Source organism: Chlorocebus sabaeus, chromosome 2 (genome assembly GCF_047675955.1).
Source record: "Chlorocebus sabaeus isolate Y175 chromosome 2, mChlSab1.0.hap1, whole genome shotgun sequence".
Classification (NCBI taxonomy): Eukaryota; Metazoa; Chordata; class Mammalia; order Primates; family Cercopithecidae; genus Chlorocebus; species Chlorocebus sabaeus.
Window position 1 is genome coordinate 19,532,237 of NC_132905.1, and position 21,646 is coordinate 19,553,882.

Below are 21,646 nucleotides of genomic sequence, written 5' to 3' on the forward strand. Positions count from 1 at the left end.
TTACAGGCACCCACCACCACACCCAACTAATTTTTGTATTTTTAGTAGAGATGGGGTTTCACCTTGTTGGCCAGGATGGTCTCAATCTCCTGACCTCATGATCCTCCCACTTTGGCCTCCCAAAGTGCTGGGATTACAGACGTGAGCCACTATGCCCAGCCTAGAAGCATTTCTTAATGTCTGGTGTTCTCTGGCTGTCCTGAGGTGACCTTGTGAGCTGGAGCAGAGCCGGGATGGGAGGAGGAGGCAGGAGCATGTGCTGAAGGGAGGAAGCCCCCTGAGCTCGCGCCCTGCTTTCTGTGGCTGGGAGGGGAGGCCGAGATGCTTGGGGAGAGATGAAGGCTCCAAGCCAGAGTGACTGTTTCCAGCATGCCCTTACTGAGCGCTGCTGTAGTCCAGCCTGGTGTGGCAGCTGTGGGCAGGGAGGGGAGAGAGGTCTAAGCTGGATGGCAGCCCACTGGGACCCTCCCCTGAGCCTCCACCAGCCCTCTCCCATTGCGCTGGGCCAGGCAAGCCTCTGATGTGCCAGATGGAGGTCAGAGGAGCGAAGTCCTGATGCCTACCCCTACCCTGGGAATTGTGACACTGCAGTGACCCTGATAACCCCTGAATGGGCATAGGACCAGCTGGCCGTGCCAGCTCCTGGGGCTGAGGAGGAAGTCATGAGCTTGCCCTGGCACCTTCCTTGTCTCCAAGCATCAGTCAACCAAGGATATGGAGGGCGTGCGTGCACGTGTGCACACATACACACGCACACACAACTTCAACCTGTTTATCCCTCTTGAGATTTGCTGACTTGTGCACTGGGGGTAAAAGGTGCTGGGAAAATTCTGGTCCTGGTTCTCAGTTTCCCTGTCTGTCTAGTGGGAGCAGCTGGACTGAGATGCCCATGTCTTCTGCTGTGGTCCTGCAAGGAGGCCAGTGCTCCTGAATCTGCTCCACCCTGGCCCATCAGGCCTGCCTGGACCGTGGCCCAGGTTGGTCCACCACTCACTGTGTTGCTTCCAGGAGGAGAGGGATCGCCCTCCCAGCTAACACAGCAGAGGGGCTGCTGAACGTCATTGGCATGGACAAGCCACTCACTCTGCCGGACTTCCTGGCCAAGTTTGACTACTACATGCCTGCTATTGCGTGAGTTGCCCCCAACCCGCAGGTCCTGGGGCAGCATGGATCCCTACGACTAGGACCAGGCCTATCCCTCAGCCTGTGGGGGCTAGAGAAGGTGCTCTGAAACCACAGCTGTCTTTCTCACCATTGTGTACACTTAGTGAGTCTCTCCAGTGCCTTTAGGCCTCGGTTTTTCCTTCTGAGATGTGGGTGTGATGGACTGAAATTGCTTCAACTTCTACAGAGAAATGGCAGAATATGGGAGCTAAGAACACAGGGTCAGAGGCAGTGCAGGGCTTGAACCCGGGCCATCTATCTCCTAGTTCAGAGCTTCGTGTCGTGAGGGGAGGGGAGGCCTGAATGTGGGGTGGGGGCAGGGAGATGTGGGGAAGATTCTCTCGAAGGCTTTTTTTTTCCCCCTGTCTTGAGTCGCTGGGGAATAGCACTAGGTACTGAAAAGGCCCAGAAGGGGTATGGGTGAGTGCTAGAGAGAAATTTCAATGACTTATTTATTTATTTATGTATTTGTTTATTTATTTATTGAGACAGAATCTCACTCTGTTGCCCAGGCTGAAGTGTAGTGGTGCGATCTCAGCTCACTGCAACCTCCACCTCCCAGTTTAAGGGATTCTCCTGCTTTAGCCTCCCAAGTAGCTGGGTTCACAGGCACCCACCATCACACCCGGCTAATTGTTTTATACTTTTAGTAGAGATGGGGTTTTACTATGTTTGCCAGGCTGGTCTCGAACTCCTGAACTCAGGTGATCTGCCTGCCTCAGCCTCCCGAAGTGCTGGGATTACAGGTGTGAGCCACCGCACACAGCCTCCATCCTCATCCTCAAGATGCAAGAACTTCCAGTGACCCCTTCTGAGAGTGGCCTGATCTCCCCTGGGCAGGGCACTATCTTCCCACACTGGGTTCTCCCAGCACTTGTGTGCCTTCCCTCACACATTCTAGTAACCACTTCATTTTCACTTCTCATGGCAGGAACTTCCAGCTAAGCACAGTCCACCGTTATGTGATCAACACAGTGGCCCTGGCAGGCCAATTTGTGCCTTGCTTCCGGAACAAACATACAGTGATAACAATAAAAATGTTTTGAGCGTGTGTCCACTCTGCTCCAAGCACTGAGCCGGGTGGGTTTTATGAAGTTTGACTCATTTGTCCCCACAACAACTCCTTGTTGTCAGAGGGTGACTCACCGGGGGTCACATAGCAGATAAGTGTGGACACAAGGATCTAAGTCCATGACTATATCCCAGGAGTCTCTCACATCCAGGCGTCCCTCTGGACTTGTCCAGCTGTGTCCTTTTCTCTTATTTCTCTTCCCTGCCAGCCTTACCTTCATCACCGACAAATATTGGGCTACTCTGTCCTAGGCATGGTCCCCAGCTGAGAGGTCACAGCCATCACAAGACAGAGGGGTCCTTGCCACATGGAGACTGCATTCTAATAGGGGATACAGCCAACTGGCTGATAAACCATATGACACACAATGTTGAGTGGTGATAAGGACCTGGGAGAAAAAGAAAGCCCCAGATAATGGTGGAGGGGCCGTTTTAAGATAAGGCGGTCTGGGCCAGGTGCAGTGGCTCATGCCTGTAACCCCAGCACTTTGGGAGACTAAGGTGGGCGGATCATGAGGTCAGGAGATTGAGACCATCCTGGCTAACACGTTGAAACCCCATCTCTACTAAAAATACAAAAAATTAAATGGGCATGGTGGCGGGCACCTGTAATCCCAGCTACTCGGGAGGCTGAGGCAGAAGAATCACTTGAACCTGGGAGGCAGAGGCTGCAGTGAGCTGAGATGGCGCCACTGCACTCCAGCCTGGGTGACAGAGTAAGATTCCATCTCAAAAAAAAGAAAAGAAAAGAAAAGAAAAAGATAAGGCAGTCAGGGAAGGCCTCTCTGAGGAGGTGAAGTTTGAGCTGGCTCTAAACCAGGGGAGTGGGAGAGACGCAGTGTAGGACACTATCGGGGAAGGGGAAGAGCAGGCCTGTGTCTTCTCTGGTGGCCTCAGGGAATGAGGGAGAAGGAAGATGTTGGGGAGCCTGGCAAGGCCTGGAGGATGTAGGCCTTGTGGATGGGACCTGGGAGTTGTGATGTAATTCTCTGTGGCAGAAAGTTATTGGGGCTTTGAGGGGAGAAGCGATATGCTTTGATTTACCTTTTTAAACCCCAGCTGCTGGGTGGAGAACAGGATGACAGGGGCAAGCATGGAGACAGGGAGGCCAGTTAGAGATGGCGTGATGCAAGCCAGGATGGAGGAGGGAGAACTGGCATGCAGTTCCAAAGTAGAGCTGATAGGACTTGCACAGTGTCTAGGATCTTATCCAGTGAATGCCCAGAGCTTGGGTCTGGGGGATGAGAATGGGGCCAGAAGCGGGTTTAATCTGCCAAGGGTTGGGGATGTCATTTGCTCCTGGAGTTCCCAAGGGCCTTGGGGAAGTTTGATCCCAACCCCTTTCTTCCCTTCCCAGGGGCTGCCGGGAGGCTATCAAAAGGATCGCCTATGAGTTTTTAGAGACGAAGGCCAAAGAGGGCGTGGTGTACGTGGAGGTGCGGTACAGTCCGCACCTGCTTGCCAATTCCAAAGTGGAGCCAATCCCCTGGAACCAGGCTGAGTGAGTGATGGGCCTGGAAGGGGCCGTGCTGTGGGTGTGGCTGGGAGGCTCAGCTCTGAGACTGGAGGGGTGAACTGCCGGGAATTCCTGACCCAAGCAAGACTTTGCTCTTGCCCCTAAGCTGGTCCCTGGCCTCAGAAAGATGGGTTTAACTCTGTCACAAGAGACGTGGTTCCCATCCTCACCTTGCAGTTATGTTCTTACCTTGGGCACAAGTGTTTGGCTGTGTCTTGCTCTGGCCACAGGCCTGCTGTCCAGGAATGTTAACCTCCTTAGCCAGCCAGGATTTCTGAGGGGTCTCCCTTGTCACTGACGCAGATCAGATCTCTAAAGGTCCTGCTCTAACTTCATAACTGAAGTGAGCCTGGCCATTTCTAGCCCCCTGCCTGGGCCCACATGGATCTCTAAGTGGTGTCATAAAACCATCCTGCCCCATTTTCTGAACCATGACTCTGATACATATAGAATATGGACATCATGGCAGGTCTCAGCTGAGCAATGCTGGCCATCTGGGGGTGGAGAGGGCCATGTAACACCACACACCTCCCACTAAGACCTAGGAGCACCCAGCTGCTTTAAGAGCCAGAAGGGACATGCTAGGGCCTGGGGACATCTCTGCCAGTCTTTCCTTTGAGGCAGTGGGTCAATGGGGGAGGAGGGTCCTCCCCAAAGCCTCGTCTTCCTCCTCTGTCCCAGTCCCAGAGCTGCCCTTTAGGCCTTCCGTTTGCCTCAGGCCCATCCTTACTCCTCTCCTCACACAGAGGGGACCTCACCCCAGACGAGGTGGTGGCCCTAGTGGCCCAGGGCCTACAGGAGGGGGAGCGAGACTTCGGGGTCAAGGCCCGGTCCATCCTGTGCTGCATGCGCCACCAGCCCAGTGAGTAGGATCACCGCCCTGCCCAGGGCCGCCCGTCTCACTCCCTTGAGCCCACTGGCAGGAACTTGGGGCTTCCTGAAACAACTGGAGACCTCCTAGGCGGGCTCAGAACTTCCTGGAGATGTTCTCCTCAGGGACGCCATGCCTTTGTAGCCACCCTGCAGGAAGCTCAACACCACATAGGAACTTAACTATTGAAAAAAAAATCTAGGCTAGATTCTGATCAGCCCATGGTCCCCCCTTGAGACCCCCTAGACCAGGCCCCATCCTGTCTAGGCCACAGAACCTGTGAGTAGGCCTGATTTCCAGGATTTCTGAGGGGTCTTCCTTGTCACTGACGCTGATCAGATCTCTAGAGTTTGTGCCTCGTGGTGAACAGCCTCACTGTGTGACCTTGGGCAGGTCACACCACCTCTCTGGTTGTGCACCAAGACACCTCAGTTGTGCAGTGTCACAAGGAGATGATCACACTTAGTTCATTCCTCTACCCTCAGGATTAGTGAGAACCAAAGAGCTAGCTGCATGCATTTCCTCTAACCCTTGCAGCAGCCTGTAGAGCAGAACTACCGTTGCTTATTCCCATTTGACACATGAGGAAACTGAGGTGGAGTGAGGTGCAGCCTCTTGCAAGGCATGAACCCTGCATTTTCATCCAGGGACATCTAGTTCCAAAGCCTGTGTTCATTCATTCTTTCTTAAACACTTCATAATAACTTTATTGGTTAACAGTACATAATACATTAGCAATATACTTCGCAATACTAGTGTGAATTCTATTTTAGACGACATGTTAAACGGTCCTCCATTTCCTCATCTGCACATGGGAGTGAGCCTACCATGAGTGTTGTTGGAAACACCAGGTGAGAGAATGGTCCGTGTCATTTACTGAGCTCAGGCCCTGTCCTTGGTGCTTTACACACATGGCCTCGGCAAAGCCTGGCCACCCCTGTGCAACAGTGGCAGTGTTCTTTCTGCAAAGGGCAGAAACGGAGGCCCTAAGCCGAGCAGGTTTCCGCAGGCCATGTGGTTAGGACATGGCAGTTAGGATTTGAAGACACTGAGCCCTGTTTTGTGCTGGTCTCTCATGGTGGGGTGGCGGGGGGGGGGGGGGGGGGGGTTGGATGGGACAACAGGCAGGCTGGGAGGTCTCTCCATGGTGCTGGTGACAGAGCCTGGGTGGGCATCTCGCCCACAGACTGGTCCCCCGAGGTGGTGGAGCTGTGTAAGAAGTACCAGCAGCAGACCGTGGTGGCCATTGACCTGGCTGGAGATGAGACCATCCCAGGAAGCAGCCTCTTTCCTGGACATGTCCAGGCCTACCAGGTGGGTCTTATGGGAAGGAATGGAGAGGCTGGCCCTGGGTGAGCTTGTCTCCCACCCATAGTTGGGAGAAATCACAAGAACCAGGGAGCATGGGGTCTCCTGAGTTCTGAAATGTGTCTTTGTTGAGTCTTAAGGCTTGGAACTGGAATCCCCCTGGGCCAGGTGTGGTGGTTCATGCCTGTAATCCCAGCACTTTGGGAGGCTGAGGCAGGAGGACTGCTTGAGCCCAGGAGTTTGAGACCAGCCAGGGCAACATAGTGAGACCCCATCTTTGCAAATACAAAAAATGAGTCAGGCGTCAGGCATGGTGGTGCACGCCTGTAGTCCCAGCTACTTGGGAGGCTGGGCTGGGAGAATTGCTTGAGTCCAGGAAGTCGAAGCAGCAGTGAGCTGGGATCACGCCATTGTACCCCAGCCTGGGTGAGAGGGAGACCCTGTCTCAAAAAAAAAAAAAAAGAGAAGAAAGAAAGAGAGAGAGAGAGAGGAAGGAAGGAAGGAAGGAAGGGAAGAAGGGAGGGAGGAAGGGAGGGAGGGAGGAAGGGAGAAAGAAAAGCCTCCATTTGGTGTTGGGAGTCCTATGTTGAGCCTGCTTCTGACTGTGATTTGCTGTGTGAACCTGGGCAAGACTGTCTTCTGTGGGCCTCTGTTTCTTCTATTGGGGTGACTGAGTTGGAGCCAACATCTCAAAAGTCGCTTCCAGCCTGATGATGAATGGGCTTCCTGTGGAGGGGCAGCATGGTGGGGAAGAGTCAGGGCTCTGGAGTCCCACTGCCCGGGCTCAGAGCTTGGTTCCACACTTCCTGTCTGACCTTGGTCACATGACTCGACTCTCCTGAGCTTCATTCAGTCCCTCATTGTAAAATGGGTGGGATAATCGTTGTGAAATTAGATAATGTAAACAAGTCACTTCATATACTACCTGATACATGGTAACTGGCTAATGAGTGACAGCCGCCACTTAGATAAGGACTTGGGGGTAAAAGACCAGGTTTCCCCATGCTGTTGAAGCAGGCGGCCTGACTGGGATGGTTCAAGCTCCACAGCGTGGTCAAGGCAGGGCCTGCCGGGGCCCTCTCCCTAGGGCGCCCATGACCTGGCTCTCCCCCTTCTAGGAGGCTGTGAAGAGCGGCATCCACCGTACTGTCCACGCTGGGGAGGTGGGCTCAGCCGAAGTAGTAAAAGAGGTGAGGGCCTGGCCTGGCCATGGGGTCCCTCCTTCCTGCCTCCTCCCGTACTTGGCTCCATTGTGCTTCTCTACAGGCTGTGGATATACTCAAGACAGAGCGGCTGGGACATGGCTACCACACCCTGGAAGACCAGGCCCTTTATGACAGGCTGCGGCAGGAAAACATGCACTTCGAGGTAAGCAGGCCAGGGATTTGGGAGGAACCATCCCCGGCTGTCCCCACTTCCTATATAGAGAGGCAGAAAGCAGGGCAGGTCCCAGGAACTCGAGGGGTGGCCCCAGGCCCAGACACGGGGGAGGGATCAGCATGGCCTGGGGCCATCCCTGCCAGCCACACACCTGCTCTTCCAGATCTGCCCCTGGTCCAGCTACCTCACTGGTGCCTGGAAGCCGGACACGGAGCATGCAGTCGTTCGGTGAGCTCTGTTCCCCTGGGCCTGTTCAATTTTGTTCCAGGAAGGCCAAAGAGGGAAGAAACTGCAGGGACTGGGCATCAGCCCACGCCGGGCCTCTTAGATATGAAATCTCTTTGACGCCCTGGGAAGCAGGCATTGCTGTCCTCATCTGACAAACGAGGAATCTGAGGCCCAGATGTGCTGTAACTTGGCTGGGACTACCCAGCTGCTAACCAGCAGAGCTGGGGCCTTACAGCTCATTCAGCTGGAGCAGAATGCTCCGATACTCTGAGAGAAGCTTCCAAGCTTCCATACCTTCCAATTCTCCCAACTCTGCCTCCTGGGCATCGCATAGGAAGCAGGAGTCCCTCTGGCCAGCATGTTCTCTGTTCCTGGCACCTGGCCCTTGGGACCCCTGGGCAGTCCCCTGACAGCCAGCTTGAAGCTTTCCACTGGAGGGTCTGTTCCACCCTACCTGGCTCCCATCCTGGAGTCTAACCAGGGCCAAGACCCTTCTTCCGTCCTGTCGCCAAGCCCTTGGAACAATATCAGGCCTTAGGAAAAAGCTGCCTTCCCCAGGACAAGGACAGCAAGAACTCAGGGTGACCATGGTCAGGCCAGCACTTATCCATCTGCCAGGCATATGAGAAGGGGAGGGGCTTGGGCTCTGATGTTCTGATGACAACGGAGTCTTGAGGCTTGCCTTAGGGACATGTTGCACCTGTGGAGGTTCTTGGAGGCACGTGGGTATACGTGATCCAGGAGTCATCTGCACAGATATGGTGACTGAAGGAGAAGCAGTGGCCCCAGGAGGTGGTGGAGCAAGAGGGCCTAGGATAGAACCCAGTGGGACAACGGTATTTAAGGGACCAGCAAGAGAGACAAGTAGGAGGAAAGTCAAAAGTGTGGTGTCAGAGAAATCCAGGGAAAAGGTCTGAACAAACAGCCAACAGTGTGAAATTCTGCTATACAAGTCAATTGTGGTCGGAGCTAGGAAAGATCCATTAGATACAACAAGATGGTGGTCAGGGATCGTGCTAAGAACAGCTTTCATGGTATGTTGGAATAGCCAGCTCCCAGTGGGACTGAGGAACAAGCAGGGTAGGGTGCAGAGGGGAAGGCTAGAGAGGGTGGCAGCTGGAGGGGGATGTTGCTTTCTTGTCTTCCACCCCCACCCCCGCACCAGCTGCCACTCTGCCTGGTTCTCATGTCTGGCCTCTCTGCTGCCTTTGCCCAGCTCTGGTCTGCAGGATGGGTTGGAGTCTGGAGTTTGTGGTTACCTAGACTTGAACAAGTCACCCCAGTTCTGAATTTATTTCCCCATCTGCACAAGGATCAGCTCTTTCAGATCTGTTTGAGGCTGCTTTGAGGATCAAAAGCGGGTGAACGTCAATGTGTTCTATTTACGTACGAGTAAAAGGAGGCTCGTTCTCTCCTCCTCCCGCTTCTGCAGGCTGAAAAATGACCAGGCTAACTACTCACTCAACACAGATGACCCGCTCATCTTCAAGTCCACCCTGGATACTGATTACCAGATGACCAAACGGGACATGGGCTTTACTGAAGAGGAGTTTAAGAGGCTGGTGAGTGGGTGTGAGCCATACTGGCCTTGACTCAGGTTTGGGAGTATGATATCTACAGGTCTGGTCTGGGGCCTCGAACCTTTGGAGAGAGGGAGCGAGTTTGCCTCAACAGTCCAAGACAAGCCCAACCTAGACACTTTCCACAGAGAAGACTCTTTGTGTTGACGACCTGACCTAGGACCAGGTTTTGGATCCTTTGCTTGGGTTGAGTGCCTTTAAAGAATCCAGTGAAAGCTATCAGCCCTCTCCCCAGAAAGGTGTGTGCAGCTATGAAGTCTCGCGCGCTCTCTTCAGGTTGTTCTTAAATCCCAAGCTGAATGAGTCCGTTCCTGCAGGTGTCTGCGGGGTGTCTCTGGCCCCCTACATGCTACCCTGTCTCTCAAAGTTTTCTCCAACTTCCTTATCACAGCCCTTTATCATGTAATGACACATTAAGAACACAACCTCATGGTCCCTGCTCTGGCACTTGCTGCCGTGTGACAGTGGACAGTGGACAAATCCCTCCCCCTCTAAGCGTATCTGCCCATGTTCAGTGAAGAGGATGGACTATCACTACATTGCTAAGAGCTGCCTTCTTTGTTCCCTGGTTCCATGTCGTCTGCCATTCTGGCCTTTCCAGAACATCAATGCGGCCAAATCTAGTTTCCTCCCAGAAGATGAGAAGAGGGAGCTTCTCGACCTGCTCTATAAAGCCTATGGGATGCCACCTTCAGCCTCTGCAGGTAGGTTCCTGTCTGGGTTTCTGGGCGGTTGCCCCGTCCTGGCTCCAGCCTGGCTTTCTGCGGGACTTCTAGCAAGATGCCCTTCCATTCTTGGGCAGCACCAAGAATGTGTGATGACTCCCTGGTTCCTGGGCCCTGGCTGGGAGCAGCGTCTCATTAGGTTGGCTTGTTTTCTACATAACTTCTTGAGAGGCTGTTCTAAGGGGAAACTTTCTGAAGTCCAGTCCCAAAGGTCTGGGCAGTTTGGGACATCTCCATGGCTGCCCAAAGCCAAGGGCAGGGAGTGAGGCCCAGGCCTGTTCTGCTCCTTTTTTTTTTTTTTTGTATTTTTTTTTTTTAGTAGAGACGGGGTTTCACCGTGTTAGCCAGGGTGGTCTCGATCTCCTGACCATGTGATCCGCCCGTCTCGGCCTCCCAAAGTGCTGGGATTACAGGCTTGAGCCACCACGCCCGGCCTGTTCTGCTCCTTTCTATGTGGTCTTGGCAAGGCATCTTCTTGACATCATAGGAAGGAGTTCCTTTCTGGTTCTGGTGTTCTATGATTTTTACAACATCCTGGGTACTACAAGTTGCCTGATCTTTCTGCTTCTCTGAACCAACGAGCAGGGCAGCACCTCTGAGGACACCACCCCTCCAAGCCTTTGCCCTGTGGAGTCACCCCAATTCTGTGGCGCTGAGCAACATTTTTACATTTATTCCTTCCAAGAAGACTATGATCTCAATCGTCAGTTACTGATGCTCCTGAAGCCTGTGTGTCCATTTCTGCACACACGTATACCTCGGCATGGCCGTATCACTTCTCTGATTATGTGTCCTGGCCAGGGACCAGCGCCCTTGCACATGGGCATGGTTGAATCTGAAACCCTCCTTCTGTGGCAACTTGTACTGAAAATCTGGTGCTTAATAAAGAAGCCCATGGCTGGTGGCATGCAGCAGGTGGCATGTAATTGGGTGGTCTTGGGCGGGCCGATATGGGCAGGGTGAGCATGGAGGGAGCCGGGTCAGCCTGCTCAGCAGCAGGGCCTGAGTCCAGGGGCGGCTGTGAATGCTAGGCCAGAGATCCCAATGCTATGGGCCAAGAGGGGTCCAGAGACTGTCCTCCTTCCAGAAGAAATAAGGCTTCTCTGGTTGTCTGCTCAAACATTCCCTGAACTCTCAGCCCCCTCCTAATTCTAGGTTTTAAGGAGTAAACTTTCCTTTTGGGTTCCTGAAGCTGGTGGCTGGGGTGAGAGTGGATGAGATGGAAGAGGGCTTATCAGACACTGGCCTTGGAGGGTGCTGGCCTCTGCGGAATGCCAGCATCTTCTCAGAACCGTATGCTCTGGGAGCCTGGGGCAAGTCTGGCTAATTGTGGACTTGGGGAAAATAAGGCCCAACCCGTTTTTGCTGCGTTAAGGAGAAATAATCTTAAGCCAGTCACACAAATCATCAGCATTTATTTCCTGGGTCCTAGGTGTCACTTATCCTGGTGGAAAGGGTAGAGGTGGTCAGATCATTTTGAGCCAAAATCCCTTCCCTAAAAATGGATCTGTGGAGCTCCATGAGGGAACCTCAGAGTGCACAATGAGAGTTTAGCTAAAATAGCTTAAAAAATGTGAATTGATTGTCAGCTCTCTCCGTCTCTGCTGAAAAAACGTTTAAAATTTTTAAAAAGTTTAAAAGTGTTTTCTAAAAAAGGGACACGCAGGTCTTGACCCGGAAGATTGGGCTGGAGAGGAGGTGTTGGTGTTGGGACAGGGATCCTGCTGGGGCTACTCGCAAGAGGAGCGTTCCTGCGTGGGCTGCTCACTGTAGGGCAGGGCCCCGCCCAAGTCCTGGCGCCAGCTCAATAAATAACATCTTGTGGTTACAGTGTCTTGAAAGTGTACCTGGGCACGGTGAGAAGGTGGTGGGAATGTGGAGCCTGTGGGTGTGGGCAGAGGGCTTTCCCAGAGTGGAGGCCACAGAGGCCTCTGGGGAGCCTTCTCAGTCTGGCCTGGTTTATCTGGGACATGGGGCTCAGAGAAGAGGCTGCTGGGCCAATGCCAGGGTTCCCCCTCTGGGAGGGGACAGAAGGTCTCTCGTCCAGCCTTCTTGGACAAGGTCAGACTCAAGATGAGGTGGTCCCATCGCTGCTCTGGGGCTGGTTGCCAGCTTCCTTGTCTGGGGCGCTTCCCTCCACCTGTCCTTCTGGAGAGGAGAGAAAGAAGTTTTTCTTGGGCACATATACACAAAGCAAAGCACAGAAGGAGGTGTGAAAGGGCACAGCCAAACTGATAGCAGTGGATATGCCCTGGGGAGCAAGACAAACTGGACTGAGGTGGTGGTGGCCAATGGGACTTCAGCCTGGTCTGTAATATCTTTTTACATGGAAATGCACATGGTGTTAGTATAATTAAGAGTCAATTAAGGGCCATTATGGATGGGTGCTTAAAGCATCAAGTGAAGGGCTCTTGAAGGTAGTTTTATTTGTGCAGGTTCCCCAGAGGGAGAGGCCAGATGTTAAGTCCCCAGTGTGTCACAGGTGCTCAGCAAACGGCAGCTGTATTTTTTTTTTTTTTTTGGGGGGGATGGAGTCTTGTTCTGTCGCCCAGGCTGGAGTGCAATGGCACAATCTCGGCTCACTGCAACCCCCACCTCCCAGGTTCAAGCAGTTTTCCTGCCTCAGCCTCCGAAGTAGCTGGGATTACAGGCTCCCACTACCATGTCCGGCTGATTTTTGTATTTTTAGTAGAGACAGGGTTTCACCATGTTGGCCAGGCTGGTCTCAAACTCCTGACCTCAGGGGATCCGCCTGCCTCGGCCTCCCAAAGTGCTGGGATTATAGGTGTGAGCCACTGTGCCCGGCCAATGTTCTTCCAAGTAAAAAGCACTGCACCAGGCCAGCTCAGGGAGTGCCAGGGTGTGGCCTGCATCAGGGCCTGTGGGCACCAACTGTGCAGCATGGGGGGTGTGTGGCGCCTCCTCCTCAACTCCATCCTGCCAGACATCTTGGTGGGGTGAGGGGCAGCAGCAGGTTCACAGAGATGGAACACCTCACCCAGGGAGTCAGGATACAAGCCAGGTCTCCTCCCTTTCAGCTTCCCTTGAGCCCCCCTGTGCAAGGTGGGACAGGCAGCCCCAGCCACCAACTGGACCAGCAGTGCAGGGTGAGGGGGGTGCCAAACTCATGCCCAGGCCCCAGTCTCCATGTCTTCCTCCTCAGGCTGCATGATAAACAGGTGTCTTTTCATAAGGTGTCTCACGTGGGGCCTGGCATGTGGGCAGAGCTCAATAGGTGGTACCTTCTTAAACCCCAGTGACACTGTGCAATGTCACTATGTGCCCTACAAGCTCACTGAGGGCCTGAGTTCAAATCCAGCCCAACCAGACCACACCTTTTTATCCTTCAGGCTAAGCCCTTCACAGAACCAGGAGAACCACCACCCTATAGCAAGCTCTAGGGTCTGCAGATGGACGGGCACTTTCTTGTGCAATGCACACAGTAACATGGAGGTGTAACTAGGGTCATGATAAGCACGAGAAAACCGAGGCCCAGTGAGGTGAGCTGATTTGCCTGGATCAAGGGTGGAGAGCCCTGCCTGCCACCAAGGCTAGTACCCCTTCTACCAAATTTAACCTCTTCCAATAAGCAGCATTCCTGAAGGTTTATAGAGGCCTGACATCAGCACTGCCTCATGTGCCCCTGCAGCAAGCTAGGAAGTGGGTGGTAGCTTGGGACCCTGTCCTGAGCAAGCTGCCTAGAAAGCCTGCTCTTATTCCCAGCGGGGTGGTGCCTGAACTCTGTACTCCCCCTGCCTCGGGGAGTCTGCTGGACGGGGCCTGGCCCACAGCCCTGCCTGTGGAAACAGAACTGCTCACTGTGGGCTTCCTGGAAGGTTCCTTGGCCAGTCACTCTTGCCTGGACACCACCATGAGTGTTTCGTTTCTTTCAGTGAGCACTGTTCTTTCCTCAGGTCCCTTTTTTAAATGTCAGTCACCCTGGCAGGTGAATATCATGTAGCCAGAGGACCCACACTTTAGGGAATCTGAGTCAGGGAAAACAGGTGTTAGGAGGGCCTGGGAACATGGGCCAGCAACTACAACTGCTGAGGGAGAGAGAGACAGAACAGAGCTCACCAGAGCTGAGGGTGAGGATACAGAGGCCTTGAGAGAGCCCAGGGCAGAGTGCCCAGTGTGGCAGCTGGACATGCTGGTCATTCAGTTGGTCAATGAACAGCCATTGATTTGGCACCTCCATCATGTGCCAAACGCCACCAGGCACCGAGGGCACAAGACGCAGAGCCTGTCAGGAGCAGCTCAGTCTAGAGCAGGACCATTATGCTCAGTGGGCTCATGGAGGCAGCAGGAAGAAGAGGTGCCTCCCCCATCTGGGAGGGGCACTGCAGTCAGGGAAGGCTTCTCAGCTGAGCAGATGCCTGGGTCTCTAAGAATGAAGAGAACCCAGCCAGGCAAGGGGAGAAGCAAACAGAGGTGCAGCATGTGAAGGCCCACAGGGGCTTCTGAGCAATCAAAGTACTTTACTACAGCTGGCGAGGGGATGAGAGTTGAGGCTGGAGAGGAGCAGGGTGAGCCCGTGGAAGTTCTGCCTGGGCCACGTGACAGAGGAGGATGAACAGATCATAGGACAGAGGAGGATGAACAGATCATGGGACAGGGAAGGCTTGTGGGGTGGGGTTCCATCGACAGGGTGCCGGGGGCTCTCTCTAAAGGCGGCCAGATTCTATGTTAACTCCCTGGATGGCCCGGAGCAAGCCCCCCAACTTCTCTGGGCCTCAGTTTGTCCATCTATAACATGAGAGGGCTGGGTCCATGCCCCCACAAAGTCTTCTCTGTTCTGTACTTTTAATTCACTTCTGGCCAGTGAGGGGCAAGACGACTAGGGCTACCCAGGGAGGGGCAGGGCTGTGGCCCTCCACGGACAGCCCACGGGCAGACAGATGCAGCCTGACGGCTGTGCTGTGAAAAGCACACACGGCCTCTGTGGCGCTGTGAGAGCAGAAGGGAAAGGCCTCAGCCGTGCAGGGGTCAGGGAAGCTTCCCAAGGAAACTCCCAGGCTGACCATGGACTTGAGCCAAGGGGTTCTCTGGGGGGATGGAGCGGGTGGGGGGGTTCCAGCCAGTACTTGGGTGGGTGGATGCTGTTTCCTCTTGTCATTCGGTCTGTGGTTCCCAAGCACCTGCTGTGTGCCAAACAGAACGCAAGGCCTCTGCCCTCCTGGCGCTCACATTTAGACCCATGAGACCTTGTCAGAGAGTGATGAGGGTCATGTGATTGGGGAAGGGTGATCTAGCAGTCAGAGAAGGCCCCTTGGAGAGGCTTGACTAGAAACAGACCAAAGGTAGATGTGGCTGGAGGGTGGCAGGGAGAGGAGTGGCATCGAGTGAGACTCGGGCAGGGTCTGGACTACAGCAGGACTGCCCCAGAGCAGTGTGACAAGCTTAGCTTCACTCAGTGAAGCCACTGGGGGATTTTTTTTTTGGCAGAAGCATAATGGACAGAATGGTTTAAACGAGGTCTGCCGGCTGCTGCATAGCGCTGAACAGGAAGGGCGGAGATGGGTGTAGGGAACCCAGGGAAGCCGGCCACTATAGTCAGCCAGGTGAGAGCTGTGAGTGGCCAAAGCCAGGTATGACTGTGGCGACAGCGAGAAGTGGAGGGACCTGGGATTATCTTGGAAGAGAACTGACAAGACTTATGGGTGAATTAGGGGGCAGGAGGACAGGAAGAGCCCTGGATGCCCGGCCAGAAGAGTCCTTGGGGCCTGAGATTCGAACATCTTCCAACCTAGAGACTGCTGGACTCTGCCACTGCCCATGGGGCAGGGCTGATTTTAATGCGGTTTCTTCTCTAAGAAAGTGTGGGCAGTCTAGGACTTGGAGGCCAGCCCGGGGCCTGGCAGAGAGCTTCTGACATGCAGGAGTGCTGAGGACCTGCTGGCTCTAACCTGCCCCCTCGAGTGCCAGCTCGCCCATGTCTCCAGCCAGCTTCCTCACGCTCACAGCCTCCGAGTCTCCCTGGATGTCAGGGACTGCATTCCGACGGCCTGTCCGGTCACAGGAGATGAAGTCTGAGTAGGAGGACTCGACCTCCATCATGCCTGTCGCATCGCTCCTCAAGCCTGTGGGGACAGGAGGCAAGGGGGCAGAGGTAAGTCCAGATGCATTCCGCAGAGAGGACAGCTCCAGTTCCCCAGCACTGTGGCTTCTGTCAAAATGACAGTTATTGCCTCTTATTGAAAACAAAGCAAAAAGCACAGGAAAGTACAAAGAACAAAACAAGTCACCCATAATTCCATACCCAGACAACCACCATCAACATTTTAAAGCACATGGGCTCAGACTTTTCTTTAAATAAACTTACTGACAAACATGTACACATATTTATCAATACCACATGCCAGGCACTGGTTATATACTGCAGACACTGCCATGAACAAATTGGCCATGGTCCCTGGCCTCACAGAGCTTACCATCGACCACAGGTGGCATAAAGTCACCTCATGCCTAAGTCATAGCCTTGGTGCTCAGGGCTTCAAGGGAGAATGCAGGCTGCTGAAGTGATCACTAGGACCTGATCAAGGCTGGGGGTCACCAAGTGACATTTTACCTGAGAACCGAGGATGACGAGGCGTCATGTAGATGAAGAGTGAGGGGAAGAGCATTACAGAGAGGGGAACAGCACGTGTGAAGGCTCTGAGGGAGGGGGGGCATGGGGGCTTGGAAGGACAGAAAAAGCCAGTAGGCAGGAGTATGGCGGAAGAGGGACAATGACACTGAGGACACTGCTGAGGTAGGCAGGAGCCAGACCACATCTGGAACTTGGTTCCTGAAGGGCTTTAGGCCAGGTCATGAAGGAGCAGTCATGCATTTTCAAAGATGACTCTGGTGTCTGGGCAGAGCAGTGCCGGGAAGGGGCAAGTTAGGAGGCTCCTGCAAAGTTCAGGTGCCGAGATGGTGGGTGGAGGAGGGTGGCAGTGGGAAGGATTCTAGAGGTAACTTGGAAATCAAACCAAGAAGTAGTGTTGGACTGACAGGTAATTTAGGTTTCTGGTGTGAATAAGTAGGTGGACATAAGTATGGTTTGCTGACATGTGGAAAAACAAAGGAGGAATATTTGGGGGCATAAAGTCCTATTTGGCGTATCTGGTAACTCTGAGATGCCTGTGAGCCCTCCAAGGGGAGAGGCAGTGTAAGTACATGGAACCAGGAAGCTGGAGCTCAGAAGAGAGGTGGAGTGGAGAGGAAAGATATGAAATTAGTAGTTCTTACTACACAGATAGCAGTTCACAGCCCTGGTGCTTGGTGACACAGTCTAGAGAGAGAAGAGAAGAGCGCCACATATATAAAGAAGAGCCACATACATTTAGAAATGATTTGGGACCATACCTTATGTTGTTATGTAGTCTACTCTTTGGGACGCTTTAGAACATGTCACTAAGGCTCCCTCCACATGAATTTTGTGCCAGCATACTTGCATGGGCAATGATTTACTCTAGGATGAGGCCTCCAGAAATGAACACACAGGTACTTCCCAGTTTTCTACTGCCACACACAGCACTGGGCCTTTAGGAAAGTCTCTGTGCCCATCCCTAATTATACTAGAGATATACTAGAGATATTCTAGAGATATACTGAGAGTATATCTCTAGAAGCAGAATTGCTGGGCTAAAGGGAAGGGTGAAATACTTTTTAGATTTTTGACACATTTCCCAGTTGCCTTCCCAAATGGCATAGTGGTATTTATAATGACAAAAAATTGGCAGAAAGACTTATAAAGTCAGCATTGTTTTTATTTATATTCCCACCGGTAGCACACAAGATTGTCCATTTATGTACTCTTGGCAACAAGAAGTACTGCTACTATATTAACAAAAGGTTGATTTGCGAAGGGGATACTAGTATCTCTCATTGAGCACCTATGGTTTTCTGAAGGCAATTAGATAGCAGTCATTGCATGGACTCTGGCTACCTCGCAGACCTGAATTAGTAAGTGGGAGGGGCGGTCTAAGCACTGGCCTGACTTTAGGAGTTCATAGTCCAGTGGGGTGGGCCCACCTAGCAAATCCTAGTTCTAGACCCACTCAGGCAAATGCCCAGTGTTTTCTATAGTGTGAGGATGTTTACTGCACCTGGTCAGTAATAGCAGCCTACAGGAAACCACCCAAATATCCACCATGAGGTTAGGCATTGCATGAATTATGAAGTATTTATTAAAAAGAAATGTGCCATACAGCCACTATGGAAAACGGTATGGAGGGTTCCTGAGAAAATTAAAAACAGTACCATATGACCAAACAATCCCACTACTAGGTATACATCCAAAGAACTGACATTAGTATATCAAGAAGACATCTGACCTCCTATGTTTACTGCAGCACTATTTATAATAGCCAAGATATGGAATCAACCCAAATGTCCAACATGATTGAATGGATACAGAAAATGTATATATACACAAAGGAATACTATTCAGCCATTAAAAAAAAAATGAAATCTTGTTATTTGGGACAACATGGATAAACCTGGAGGACATAATGTGAAGTGAAATAAGCAAGACACAGAGAGACAAATACTGCATGATTTTACGCATACGTGGAATCTTAAAAAACAAAAGTTGATATTGGCTGGGCACGGTGGCTCACGCCTGTAATCCCAGCACTTTGGGAGGCCGAGGCAGGTGGATCACGAGGTCAGGATATCGAGACCATCCTGGGCTAACACAGTGAAACCTCATCTCTACTAAAAATACAAAAAAAAAAAAAAAAAAAAAAAATTAACTGGGCGTGGTGGCAGGCGCCTGTAGTCCCAGTGACTTCGGAGGCTGAGGCAGGAGAATGGCGAACTCGGGAGGCGGAACTTGCAGTGAGCCGAGATTGCGCCACTGCACTCTAGCCTGGGCGACAGAGCAAAACTGTCAAAAACAAACAAACAAACAAAAAGTCGATATCATAGGAGAGAACAGAACAATGATTACCAGAGACTAGGGAGGGGAAAGGAGAGGAAAGGATGGAAAGCTGGTCAACGGGTACATAGTTACACTTAGATAGGAGCAGTAAGTTCCTATTCTGATGCACAGTAAGGTGATGGTTAACAACAAGGCATTCTAGGCCAGGTGTCGTGGCTCATGCCTATAATCCCAGCACTTTGGTAGGCCGAGGCAGGTAGATTACCTGAGGTCAGGAGTTTGAGACTAGCCTGGCCAACATGGTGAAACCTCACCTCTACTAAAAATACAAAATTAGCCGGATGTGGTGGCACATGCCTGTAGTCCCAGTTACTATGGAGGCTGAGACAGGAGAATCGCTTGAACCCATGAGGCAGAGATTGCTGTGAGCTGACATCACGCCACTGCACTCCACGCTGGGCAAGACAGAGCGAGACTCCGTCTCAAAAAAAAAAAAAGGCATTCTATATTACAAAATAACTAGAGAGACTTTTGAATATTCTCATCAGAAATAAATAAATGCATGAGATGATGGATATGCTAACTGCCCTGATTTGATTATTATACAACATATATGTATCAAAACATCAAGTTGTACCCCACAAATATATACAATGACATGTCAGTAAAAAAAAAATAATAAATAATAAAGTAAGAAATGTGCCAGATGGCCCTGTACTGACATAGGGCAACACCTGAGATAAACTGGCAATTGAAAAACAGAGGTTGCAAAACAACACGTAAAATAAAACCCAGTTCCTGTGGGGAAAGATAGCAGACATATGAAAAAAAAAATCTCAAAAAACATGTATCAACCCTGTCAACTGTGGTTCTTTGTGAGTAAGGGGAACTTTCGTTTTCTAAGTCTATATTTTTTCAATGGTTGAAGTTTTCATAAACCCAAATTATTGTGCAATGCTTTTCGAAGGTAGCTGACACTGGCAGAAGTGCCCAGAAGGCACCCAGGGTGGGACTGAGCTAGTAAGTGCTGCAGGGGTGTGGGTGCGTGTGTGTGTGTATGAGAGAGAGAGAGAGAGAGAGAGAGAGAGAGAGAGAGAGAGAAAGAGAGAGAGGATCACTAGGGAGGGCTGGGCCCACATCCCCCACAACATCTAGCTCAGAAGAAACACTTAGCTAAAGAATGAATTAGGGGCCCTCAAAGATCAGACAGGTGAGACAGGGAGGTGGGAGGTGTCCTATGGTAGAAAAAGCAAAGAATGAGACGCGTGACCTTAAACCCAAGCTTTGCCACCTAACCCTGGGCAAGACCCTGCCTTTCTTCGGGCCTTCGTTTCCCCTGTGTAAAACAGAGGGCCAGGACACTGTCCACGGCAATTCCCCCCAGCTGCAGCAGATGGCGCGCCCTGCCTATCTTCCTAGCAGCCTTGCGTGCTGCCCTAGTCACGTTCTGGCTCCTCCTTGGCTAACAGAATTCCCGGAAGTTCCAGAGGTGGCTCCTTCTGCAGGTCACGAAGGTTCACTCCTGCCCTCTCCCTCTGCGGAAACCGCTCAGTGCTTAAGGACAGGGAAATGGCTTATGATAACAGTAACAACAGAGGATAAAAATGATGCCGAAAATTCCTACAATAACGAAAGGTACCATGGCCCAGGTGCCTGTGTTTTCACACACATCACGCACGCAGTGGCCACAGCTGCCCTCTTGAGGTGAGTGAGGCCGGTATAAGCCACAACTCAGAAGGGCCTCATTCCCACCTGAAACCTGCTGCTCTGGAAAGGGACAAACGCCGAGCAGGCCACACTGGCTCCCGGAGCCTCCAAGTCCTCAGCTCTTCCTCAGTTAGAATGTCAGCTCCACGGGAACAGGAATTTGGTCTGGATTTTTCCCATGTCCAGCTGAAACCTAATCCTGGCAGCTGAGCCAACAGGCTCTGGCTGCTCCATTTCCTGATTCTCATCTAGCACCTGGTAAAGAGCAGGCGCTCCATGCACACTCGCTGGATTTCACTCTCTGAAGGAGAGGGAGTTTGTACCTATCCCTCTTCTCCCCCGCTGTCCCCCTCCTCTGTGGGGAGGAGCAGCAGTTCCTTCTTGGACTGTTGAGAAGGGCCTCCGTGCACCGTGAAGTGCTGTGCAGGTGTTCTTGTACCAGGACCTGACACCATGGGATGGAGTTACAGGCTCCATCTGAAAGGCCAGCTTTGTGCTGGAACGTCTCCTGGGGCTTTGATCTCACAATGCCATCTGATGTTACAAGCTGCCCAGTGTAGGACACTGGCCCTCAGGACACGGAGACAGCAAATGCCACACTCAAAGACCAATCCTAGAAAACATCAACTAGGCCAACATGCTCTGGCTACCGTATACCCTCAGGGAGCAGCAACTCCAAAGATGGCTCTAGAGAGCTCTCCAATCCAAAGCACAAACACATAATTTAATTTTTCTCCCACATTTATATTCGTCACTTACCCTCTCATCTTTAAAGACAACAGCAAACGGGGAAATAAAGCATCCTCAGAGTTGGAAATCATGTCAGAAAAGGGTCATTCTCAAACCCTGTTAATGAGAGTGTAAACTTCCAAGACCTCCTTGGGCAGTGACTTGACAGCGTGTATCCAGAAACCTCAACTTTTTACATATCTTTGAGCTACTAAATCAGTTTATAATAATCTATTCTAAGAAAATAATCTAAGATCTACATGAAGATAAATGTACACCAATGTTCATCATAGTATTTTTTTTTTTTTTTGAGGCAGGGTCTCTCTGTGTCACGCAGACTGGAGTGCAGTGGTACAATCATGGCTCACTGCAGCCTCAACTTCCTAGGCTCAAGCGATCCTGTTGCCTCAGCCTCCTGAGTAGCTGGGACTATACCATGCCTGGCTCATTTTTTCTCAGAGATGGGAATCTCATTATGTTAACCAAGGTGGTCTCAAACTC

General features: G+C 51.9%; 2 protein-coding genes across 19 annotated transcripts in view; one reads left to right on the forward strand and one right to left on the reverse strand.

Annotated features, from left to right (window-relative positions):
• Window positions 1-10,754, forward strand: part of ADA (adenosine deaminase) — a 32,427-nt gene extending 21,673 nt beyond the window's left edge. For 2 of the 5 annotated variants that reach the window (XM_008016501.3, XM_073006376.1), the window contains 10 exons: window positions 1,009-1,131; window positions 3,593-3,736; window positions 4,498-4,613; window positions 5,809-5,936; window positions 7,049-7,120; window positions 7,197-7,298; window positions 7,474-7,538; window positions 8,971-9,100; window positions 9,720-9,822; window positions 10,429-10,754. In XM_008016501.3, coding sequence (XP_008014692.1) covers window positions 1,009-1,131; window positions 3,593-3,736; window positions 4,498-4,613; window positions 5,809-5,936; window positions 7,049-7,120; window positions 7,197-7,298; window positions 7,474-7,538; window positions 8,971-9,100; window positions 9,720-9,822; window positions 10,429-10,442 — 997 coding nt within the window. In that variant the 3' untranslated portion in view covers window positions 10,443-10,754. Of the gene's footprint in view, window positions 1-1,008; window positions 1,132-3,592; window positions 3,737-4,497; window positions 4,614-5,808; window positions 5,937-7,048; window positions 7,121-7,196; window positions 7,299-7,473; window positions 7,539-8,970; window positions 9,101-9,719; window positions 9,823-10,428 lie in introns of those variants that run through there. The other 3 variants (XM_037982743.2, XM_073006378.1, XM_073006387.1) reach the window with 2 other exon arrangements.
• A 487-nt stretch (window positions 10,755-11,241) lies between these two features.
• The window catches only part of PKIG (cAMP-dependent protein kinase inhibitor gamma), an 89,261-nt gene continuing 78,856 nt past the window's right edge, over window positions 11,242-21,646 (reverse strand). For all 14 annotated transcript variants that reach the window (XM_008016436.3, XM_008016464.3, XM_037982748.2 and 11 more), the window contains 2 exons: window positions 15,750-15,923; window positions 11,242-11,991 (listed from right to left, as the gene is read on the reverse strand). In XM_008016436.3, the coding sequence (XP_008014627.1) occupies window positions 11,912-11,991; window positions 15,750-15,900 (231 nt within the window). In that variant the 5' untranslated portion in view covers window positions 15,901-15,923 and the 3' untranslated portion in view covers window positions 11,242-11,911. The remainder of the gene's footprint in view (window positions 11,992-15,749; window positions 15,924-21,646) is intronic.